The sequence below is a fragment of the Malus domestica genome, chromosome 16 (genome assembly GCF_042453785.1).
Source record: "Malus domestica chromosome 16, GDT2T_hap1".
In the NCBI taxonomy this organism is placed as follows: Eukaryota; Viridiplantae; Streptophyta; class Magnoliopsida; order Rosales; family Rosaceae; genus Malus; species Malus domestica.
Window position 1 is genome coordinate 29,624,531 of NC_091676.1, and position 10,789 is coordinate 29,635,319.

The 10,789-nt window shown below is 36.5% G+C and overlaps 1 protein-coding gene across 1 annotated transcript; it reads left to right on the top strand.

Moving 5' to 3' along the window:
- Nucleotides 1–2,789: 2,789 nt before the first annotated feature.
- LOC103427257 (mitochondrial outer membrane protein porin 4) lies at nt 2,790–7,881 on the top strand. Its single transcript, XM_008365324.4, has 7 exons — nt 2,790–2,959; nt 3,487–3,568; nt 4,030–4,097; nt 5,579–5,689; nt 5,869–5,955; nt 6,193–6,401; nt 7,190–7,881. The coding sequence occupies exons 2-7, from the start codon at nt 3,520–3,522 to the stop codon at nt 7,494–7,496; spliced, it is 831 nt and encodes a 276-aa protein (XP_008363546.1). The 5' UTR covers nt 2,790–2,959; nt 3,487–3,519; the 3' UTR covers nt 7,497–7,881.
- The last annotated feature ends 2,908 nt before the right edge of the window (nt 7,882–10,789 follow it).

Sequence of the window (10,789 nt, forward strand, 5' to 3'; positions counted from 1 at the left end):
GCCCTCTCTCATGGGTGATTAGCATTTGCTTATGAAAAGAGGTTTCAACATAGGTATAAGAAATCTCTACTCCTTTCTTTAAGATTTGAGTTGAGTCTTGGTTCACCACAACTACTAGGCTTTGAATTTAATGGGTAAAGTTTAGTTTTGAGTGCATACAAGCATGATTATGCCTTTAATTGTTAATTACATGTATTGATTATTAAGGTGGCGGGCACCACCATTGTAGATGCAAATTTCACACACGACTGAATTGACAAAATTCCACGTTCAAGAGAACAAACATTGTTAGCCTAATTGACGAATACCCTAAAAAACGAAGAGGATGCGAAGTCAGAAAAGTAGTAGAGAGAAAAATAAAACTTGAGAGAATTCTGTATAGTAAGTGGCATTTCCGATTTTCTCTATTTGACCTGACTATTTATAGAGACTAAACCCTAGCAGGCAGTTGGGAGGGGAGGCTTAATACTATAATAGGCAGTCCTCGATGGTGTAAGCTAGTCTTCGCAAACTTGTCAGCAAGCCTTTCTGAAGATCCCTATTAGAAAGAATGGAGTCATGCTAGACATCCAAAGGGAGAGAGACTCTAAGGAATTGGTGCCATCATTGGTCGGGTATAGCTTAATGATAAGGCTTATTCCCTTGAGGTAATTTGTGGTCTACTCAAGACGTCAATGGTAAAACCATCATATCAAATATATTGTCCATGTGTCAGATGTGAAAATTAACTGGACACACAAATTAAACCCTATTGATGACAATTGTAGTATTAAGCAAGTAGGGATCGTTCTAGACCGGAGATTAACTAGGGATGCTAATCAACACAAAGAAGACTCAAAAACACTAAACTAGACTCTATAGACTCAAAACTAACTTAAAACACTCAAAACAGCAAAACTAGATGAAATTGACTCAATTCTAGACCTAACAAGTGATTTGGACAAAAATAAGACTTAACTTGACTCAAAAGACTAAAAGAAAATAGGTTTTGACTCTAAAAACAAGACTTAAGAAAAAGGGATTTTGTTTTGACGAAATTAAAACTTAAAAACAGAAACTTGTAAAACAAACTTAAGAAGACACAAAATTGATGAAATAGAATGGTGAAATGCTAGTTAGAGGGTTCCTTCTCCACACATGACATATGCATACAAATTGATTTCCAATTATTCTTTCGATAAACCTTGAATGACAATGCCCCAAATTAATTGTATTGAACTAATTAATTCTCAGATTTCCCTAGATTCATTGAATTGAATGGAAAACGCATCACAACCAAATTATTCTTTATCAAGTTCCCTAACTATGGAATACACATGATAGAAACACTTAACAAAGATCATTAATTTCAATGGAAACCATAAGCATTGACGAGGCATTCATAACTATGAAAAGCATGTTACTCTTGCCTAGGATTTACTTAACACAATCGTGACTAGCGACTTTTACTACTCATGAATATATAAGTTCATAACGATTAGGTGAAATTTCCTTATACTCTAGCATCAAATTCATGCATGCAAACTAAGTTGGCCACCTTAATTAAAATACAAGAACAAGTTCTTAATAAAACAGATAAGCAAACCACATTCACGATTCATGAAACAATAATTGGAGGAAATCAATTCATATAAAACATATGATCATTAGCTTCGAATTCACCTCTAACTATAAAGAAATTAGTTCCTCATGTTCACAAATAAACAAAGATAACTTGAATTAAACATTGAAAATAAAAGATGGAAAACACCTAGAAACGCTCCAATGATCCCAAAGGCGTGGGCTTAGGCACGGCACCAGGTAGCTACTTCTCCTTCCTTCCTTGCAATACTCACGGCACAATAAGGGGTGAATGTGTTTGAGGGATGTATGAGTGTAGAATTATATGGTAGAGGGTGGTGAATGATTTAAGCGGCAAGGGTTGGTTAAAAACCCACGGCACAAGGTAGCAAAGGAAAAGGATTTTGAAGGCCTAATTTGTATAGGAAATTAATACACAATCCTTGAAGGAAAAGGGTCTTCTAGAAGTCAGAAATCCAAAGGAAATAGGGAGAATAGAATCAGGTTTCTAGAACTTCTAGAAGGGTTTGGGGCGCCAGGACAAGGAATAAGGCCTTCTAGAAAGGTTAGTTTTGATCCATTATATTTTTTTTTACTATTAGATTTAATCATATTTGATCTCAACCGTTGAATTTAATGTATTTAAAAAATTAAATTTGAATCTAGACCTTTAGATCAACCAACAGTCCAATAATTAAAACTGTCAGATCGAAAAGAGCTGTTGAGCTCGTTTTGGTTAGCTAGACATTCTCATCAAGGGCGTGCCCCACTTCCTGTTAGCCCTTGCACGTATCGCGCGTTGGGCATGTCGCCTTATTGTGTCCTCTACTATTCTGCAGATGCCCATGCACGCATAAGGTAAACATTTTTTTAACCCTGATTGGAATTCTAGGTTAAATTTGTCTGAATTTTAGGCTTTAACCCAAAACTCATTTTACGCCCAACAATTGAAGAAGAAATTAGTTAGTTAAAACTTAAATTTTAGATTTAACTCAAGGTCGGAGATGCCGTTATATAATCTCGCGGCCCACCGAATCCGTGGCACCATCCACGCCATTTTACCCGTTTACTCCTGTGTTTCTGGTGAAAAAATGCCTTCCACGCCGCAGTCAAATATCCCTCTCTCACAGCCCATTGACTAACCCACCTCCACTCACCACTCACACTCCGTAACGTGACACGTGTTCCTATCCTCCAATCAAATTTCAAACATGAGCCGTTTGGTCTGTACTCACCAGCAGGTAATTTATATCAGAAACCCGCGGTTGCTGTTCGCGACTTTGACCCTGGGCCTCTCACTCCCGCAAAAACCCATAACACTCGATTTTCACTACTCTCTATCTCTCTCTCCTGAAGCGGTCATTTCAGGGGTTTGACGGCGGCGATCTGCTCTATCCCTGTAAGATTGATTCTCTCTCTCTCTGTTTCTCTCTCTAAATCTTGCTGTTGCTCTGCTAATTTTGTTCAGCTTCATGTCAAAACCTTTTAGAATCAAATCTAGCTGTTTGTTGCTTAATGTAATCTGGGTTCTCATCGGTTCAGTGGATAATACCAATGTGGATGTCTTTGATTTTGGAATCTGTGAGTTGGGTAATCTGTGTTTGTGAGCAAAAACTAAAGGGGAAGGGCTTTCTCCGATCTGATTGAGAGAATGTTGGATTCTGATTTACTTTTGTGTTTTTGGGAGATAGTGTGAGTTGGATTGGACCGAAATGACTTGCTTGACCTTTTCTTCAAAATTCCATGTTCATATATAAGTTAGCAGACAAACATTAGTACATATAATTTTCGGGTGCATTGTAGCAATTCATTGGTTTATTATTGATCGAGCCAAAGTTTTGCACTTTTTTCTGTATAGATTTCTCGTCAGTATCAGGATGATCTTAATTCACAGTTTATCTGTGTTATTCTTACTTTTTTCTTCAGGGATTGACACCTTTTTTCCAGTTCTTAGTAACTATGGGTAGCAGTCCAGCACCATTTTCAGATATTGGCAAGAGAGCAAAAGGTATCGAGTATAAGATTTGCTGCATTACTCTTAAAAAAAAAAATTTTCGTTCAAAGTTTTATTATTATTAAGGTGAGGGGGAGGATTCGAAACTGTTACAATAATTTAGGGAAGGGGAGAGTTTCAAACCCGGGATGCATGGGTGAAAACCCACCAACACTCTATCCTCTAGAATATTGTACCACATGCGCATTACAGTTAAAGATGGTTTTTGTTTGTTTGTTTGTTTTGTTTTGCGCTTGAGTAACCATAATTTGTAAGAAAAATGTTTGAATATAACATTTTAAATGCCGAAAGTTGGAGCCACACAATTGCAGAGATGAAGTCTTTCCACATGGCTTTTTCTTCTCATAAATTTTATTCTTTCTTGTTTCATGTTTGTCTTTTCTCTTCTGAGCTACAGTATTTTTACTTCGAATGGAATTTCAGTTGTTTATAAAGTTCCTTTTGTCTTTGTGCAGATCTATTGACCAAAGATTACAACTTTGACCAGAAGTTTACCCTGTCGGTGGTTGGCTCTACTGGGCTGGTATTCTCCAATTCAGTTTCTAAATTTGAGATTCTTTCTTCCAGTTCTTTATTTTAGCTTTTTGATTTAATGGAGAAACATTTAACATATAATATGTGTTTGATTGAACTCTTCTATAGCTTGGCAGAAATCTGTAGTTTTTTTTTCACCAACTTTCTCTATTTTTATTATAAAGTACAAATACTTGTTAATAGCCTTTGTGGAAAAGAAGAACGATGGTTGTGTAGTACGTTCACTTACTTTTCCCCCAATATTTGTTGTAAAAAAATCAATACGAATATTGGACACCATCAAAATAGTTAATAAGTTTAAGACTGTCTCTAAACAAACTCCCAATGATTATACATCCAAGCTTTCATACCCAACATGACACTTGTGTGTGTTTGCGTAGCATTGGCAAATCTACTTTATTCAGTTACATCTGATGTTAAGATAGGTTTGAGTGCATGCGTAGATCTGAGAATTGTATTAATGCCTAGAATCTGTTTGCTAAGATTCCTGTAATAATGTCTTAAATTGATGTGAAACGCGAAGCTTTAGATATGTTAGTGCCCACATCTTATTTTCTACCACTGATACTTACCTCATGCAAAAGGAGCCTAAATCAGCTAGGATATTGGTATCTCTCGTTCACAATATTTTTCTCTTGTGGTTGGGACTTCTTTAGGATATGTTTGGATGAGGGATTGAAGCTAAGTTAGCAAGGAATGGATCACAAAAACTTAGATAGAGGCAATTAGGAATGCCCTCCATGAGCATGACAAAGATATATGGGAGGGTTTGCAAATGACAGCATCCAAGTAGGGATTTACAAATCCATCTCACATGTCTTTGTCTTGCTCATGGAGGGCATTCCAAATCCCCTCTAGGCTCTATCTAACATTTTCCAGTCCATTTCTTAACAACTTGGTCTCACTCCCTTGGGACTTGGAAGTCCCTTACCCAAACATAGCGTTAAAATTTTTAATGCCAATGTGTGGCAATATAATTCACATTTTGTCATGAGCATACTGCCATGTCTCTCTCATCATTGTCTCAGTTCGAGGCTATGTATCCTGGCAAACTTTTATGCTGATTTTCAGTCCTTTAGTAACTAGTAACCTATTATTACTCAAAATGAACATCACTCTTGTCTGTGGGTTCAAGTTGGAGAACTAGAATGCTAATTATCCTTCTTTTTTGGAGTTTATGTATATGCAGTTCTTTCTTGTCATTTATCACATACGTTCGTGCTCTTTTCTCTTTTCCTTTTGATAGGTAGTGATGCCTAGTATTGCTGCCCGCTTTGTATTCTTCAAGTACTTTTTCCTTAAGTGGTTATGGAAAGATGTGTATTTGGGCATTTAAGAGATGTGAGAAACTAATGCCGACTTAGACTAAGAAACATTTGTGCTATGTGTTTTTTTATTTTAGAAATTAGTGATATATTTTTCAGCACTCAGTTATTCGACTAATCTGGCTTGTAATCTTCAATTTGGCAGGGACTTACAGCTAATGGTTTGAAGAGGGATGAAATTTTCATTGGTGATGTAAACACTCTGTACAAGAGTGGAAACACTACTGTGGATGTGAAAGTTGATACTTATTCTAATGTAAGTATTTTATTTTGTAATAAATTTTTAGAGTTTCCATGCGTTTGTTGAGAGTAAAAGGCATATTCTCACTGTTATTGTGAGTATTTTCCTTATGCTCCACTTTTTGCATTTTCTACTGTGTCTTCCTTATCTGACCACAACTGTGTCTTCAATTTTACATTTTAAATTCTTTGCAGGTAGCTACAAAAGTGACTCTGAGTGATGTCTTGCCATGCACAAAAGTAGCATTGAGCTTCAGAATACCTGATCACAAATCTGGCAAGGTCAGTGAAATTCTGCTCGCAGTACAAAAACAAGAACCTTAAAACAAGAAACCTCATTTTCACAAGCTTATTCTCGTTGTCTGTTAAAAATATTTTTTTGTCGTAAATTGAGCTTTGAGAGATGTGTTTGTATGTGCGATTCTTGAATTGAAGTTCCTAATGGTATAATGTGATGATCAAAGTCAAATTCAGGCTTATGGGTACACTTCTTGACTCTATTTTTTCATGTAACTGTAGCTGGATGTGAAGTACCTTCATCCTCATGCGGCCTTTGATTCCAGCATAGGCCTGAACCCAACCCCTCTTTTAGAACTATCAGGGACAATTGGAAGTAAGGATCTTAGTTTGGGTGCTGAAATTGGATTTGACACAACATCCTCTTTGTTGACCAAATACAATGCTGGGATCAGCTATAACAAGCCAGATTTCTCTGCAGCGCTTTTGCTGTAAGTCTTGATGAAACCTCATTTTCCTTGTTTGGAGAAGTAATTATTCTTGTTATCTTTCTTCCAGTTCTAATAGCTTATGTCTGTATGATTCCGTGGCTTTCCTTGAAATCCTGGTGCACCCCTCATATACTTTCATGTGTGTTCTCAATTGTATAATGCTATAACCAATTGACATGTGTTTTTCATGTGTCTGATATGGGTGTGGCAAATCATATTTCCCAAGTCATTATTATGCAATCTTTGTGCAAAGTAATTGGGAATTGATTGGATGGACCCCTCATTCTCTAGCGATTTTAGTGTAAGGTCGTACAAATACTCTTGTTTCAAGTTATGGCATAGATTGCAGTAAACGATTGAAGAATCTGTAGCCCTGGAAAATTACCACCTGTAGTTTGTTGGAACTCGGATCTCGACTTCAAACATCCTAGTTGATGGTGAAGGTGATGTTGTGGTCTAAAAATATGTTTTAGTGGAAATGATAGCAAATCGGAAGTTCATGGCCAGGAGCTGACAATGATGCCTTCAAGATTGCAGGGAATTTTTGGTTTTTGGCTCTTACTGTTGAATCTTCATGAAGTCTGATTTGAGTTAGTTGATAGAATTTATAAACCCGATATTCTTCATTGTTGCAGTTGAGAGGAATACAATCGCTTTGATATTTGTGATTGGACGAACTTGGATGTGTTTTCAAACATGAAGTAGTGTTACAGTAGTTTTATGTCTCTGTGCTTATTGCTTCGTGTGTTGGCATTGAAATTGAAAATAATTTTTTTCTTTTGACGCAGGATGGACAAAGGACAGACATTGAAGGCATCTTACATTCATGCTGTTGATTCCTTAAATGGAACTACAGTTGCTGCCGAACTGACCCACAGATTTTCCACCTACGAGAACAGTTTTACCCTTGGAAGCTCTCACGTAATTGATCCATTCAATGTAGTAAAAACACGGTTCTCCAACAATGGGAAAGCTGGCTTGCTATGGCAGCGTGAATGGAGACCAAAGTCACTAATAACAGTTTCAGCTGAGTACGACTCGAAGGCTCTTACTGCATCCCCAAAGGTAGGTCTTGCCCTTGCGCTCAAGCCTTGATATGGGCAGTCGCTTTGATCATTTCTATGGAAAACCGGAATACAATCAATCTTGTTACATTTTTCCCCTCTGAAGTTGAGGAGTATCACTTTCGAGCCACATTATATTGGAAAAGTAAGCATTTGGTGTACCGATAAATGTTTTACAGCATTGTTTGGGAGTTGGACGCAGTTTTTAAAAATCGTATAATGATCTTAATGCCGAAGCTAGTGCGAAATAACTTGTATTCTTATGAACTACTATTTCGTATCAGAAGGGTTTTCAAATAAGTGAAGACATTTTTTTGTATAAGAGAAACACTCGGAGAGTGATCTCGTGGATTTTTGCTCGTTCGTTGTGTATGCAAGAAGCATTCAGAATTTTAATGCAATTTCCTTTTTAGAAAGATGTTTCGTTATCAAATATAGCACTCAGTCATTCATTTTTCGTACCACTCAGTGCTATGTACCATTTGAAGAAAAATTGGGGTTATAGCAATATTTGGATGCTAATGAAAGTTTCATTTCATGAGTTCTTCAATGGTTATTATAGTCTCACTGTTTACTGAAAAAGAACCAATAATAATGTTTCTGAAAAGTAATGTATTGGTTTCCAAGTGTTGACGAAATACTGTTTTTCCTCCATATCACTTTGGTGCAAAAATTACTTAACACACAAATTAAATCCTCTTGTATCAATTGTAGTAAAGAATGTAAGTAGGGATCGTTCTGGATTGGGGATTAGGAGGGCTTGCTAATAACCTCTAAATTGACTTAAAAACATATAAACAAAGTTATAAACACTAAACTAGACTCAAAGAACTCAAAACAAGCTAAAAACACTCAAATCTGCCTAAAAACACAAACTGGGCAGATTTGGACTCTAAACACACTTTTGGACGAATTTTGGTTTCAACTTGGTTCGAAATACTTAAAAGCACAAACTAAATCAGTTTCTAACTAATATGACTCAACAAGGTAAAGGGGTTTTTGGTTTTGATGAATTTGAAAACAAAACAAGTAAATTAAAGAACTAATGAAATCTGCACGAATTTGAGTAAATTGAATGGATGGAAGGCTAGCTAGGAGGTTCTTCTCCACACATGACACACACTTGCAAACAAAACGATTTCCAGTTGCTTTTCAATAAACTACGAATTCTCAACGCCCCAGATTAACTGTGAATTGCACTAATTAACCCTCAGATTTTCCTAATTTCATTGAATTGGATGATTGCATACAACAACCCAAAGCATTCCCCATTGGTTCCCTACATGAATTGCATAATAGAGATAAGAATCATTAAGTGCTATGAAAATCATAAGCATTGATGAAACACTTGTAACTATGAATTGCATGGAACTTATGCCAAGAATTTACTTAACACGATTGTGACGAGCAACCTTCACTACTTGTGAATATAAGTTCATAACGATTAGGTGAAACTCCCTTATATCCTAGCATCAGATTTATGCATGAAAATTAAGCGTGCACTCTCAACCAACATACACAAATCAGTTTTAATTCAAATGGATAAGTAAATTGAAATCACAACTTATGAATCACCACTGAAAGTAATCAAATCATATTGCAAGCATGAACATGGTTTCGAATTCCCCCTAGCTAAGGGGGGTTTAGTTCCTCATACTCACAAAGCAAAGATAAACAAATTTATACATTGAAAACAAAAGAATGAAAACACCTAAAAACGCTCCAACAATCCAACTTGAATGACAAGCACGTCCAAGGGTCCTCCTTCTTCTCTTTGTTGCGGCACAAGGTGTGGTTTGATGGATGCGTATGGATATATGGAAGGGAATGGCTAAATGTGTTTAGGTTGGATGGAGATCACGGCAAGGAAAGGGAAATGAAGGTGCATGGAATTGTGTTTTTGTTGTGGGAATGTATAGAATGGTTAAGAAGAAAAGACTTTGCCTTGCGGCATAATGTGTCTTCCTCCCATCTCCCTAAACTGTCCGTGTGAATGTGCCTTTGGATAGATCTCCCCCCTCTTTTGTTATGGTGAAAGGTGGATGTATTTATAGGCTAAGGAGAGGACCACCATCCAATTAAGGTGGTATTGGTGTATGTTGTGGTAATAAGTGGATGTAATGGGTGTAGTGGGTGAGTGTTGTGGTAATGAGTGGATGTAATGGGTGTAGTGGGTGAGTGTTTGGTAGTGAGTGGATGTAAGGGGTGTAGTGGATGGATGTTTGGTAATGAGTGGATGTAATGGGTGTAATGGGTGTAATGGGTGGATGTTTGGTAATGAGTGAGTGGATGTAATAGGTGTAGTGGATGGTTGTTTGGTAATGAGTGGATGTAATGGTGGGTGTAGTGGGTGTGATAGGAGCATATTTATGCGACTTAGTTAGCTTGTTCTTGCGCATTTACGTTGTGTTTTCTTAGTTATTTTAGTGTTTAAAGTTGATGTGAAAATTAAGTTGACACACAAATTAAACCCTATTGATGACAATTGTAGTAATGATGCAAGTAGGGATCGTTCTAGACCGGGGATTAACTAGGGATGCTAATCAACACAAATAAGACTCAAAAACACTAAACTAGACTCTATAGACTCAAAACTAACTTAAAACACTCAAAACAGCAAATAACAATAAAAAAAACTCAATTCTAGACCTAACAAGTGATTTGGACGAAAATAGAACTTCAAAGACTCAAAAGACTTAAAGGAAACAAGTTTTGACTCTAAAAACAAGACTTAAAAGCAAGGGGATTGATTTTGACGAAATTGGACTTTAAAACATAAACTTTAAAAACAAACTTAACAAAAACGATTTTGGATGAAAAAGAATGGTGAAAGGCTAGTTAGAAGGTTCCTTCTCCACACATGAAACATATGCACACTACTCGATTTCCCTAGATTCATTGAATTGAATGGAATACGCATTACAACCAAATTATTCTTATCAAGGACCCTAACTATGGAATACACATGATAGAGACACATATCAAAGATCATTAAGTTCAATGGAAATCATAAGCATTGACGAGGCATTCATAACTATGGAATACGCATGTTACTCTTGCCAAGGATTTACTTAACACAATCGTGACTAGCGACTTTTACTACTTATGAATATAAGTTAATAACGATTAGGTGAAATTCCCTTATACTCTAGCATCAAATTCATGCATGCAAACTAAGTGTCGACCCTCAATCAACATACATAAACATGTTATCAATCAAATAGATAAGTAAACCACATTCACGACTCAAGAAACAATAATTGGATGTAATCAATTCATATAAAACATATAATCATGGCTTTGAATTCACCTCCAACTATAAAG

Bases quoted from the DNA above. Each gene is read 5' to 3' on its own strand.
- LOC103427257 (XM_008365324.4), top strand. From the start codon at position 3,520: ATGGGTAGCAGTCCAGCACCATTTTCAGATATTGGCAAGAGAGCAAAA. The intron at 5,956-6,192 runs GTCAGTGAAATT...ATGTAACTGTAG, and splicing joins CTGATCACAAATCTGGCAAG to CTGGATGTGAAGTACCTTCA. The intron at 6,402-7,189 runs GTAAGTCTTGAT...CTTTTGACGCAG, and splicing joins TTCTCTGCAGCGCTTTTGCT to GATGGACAAAGGACAGACAT.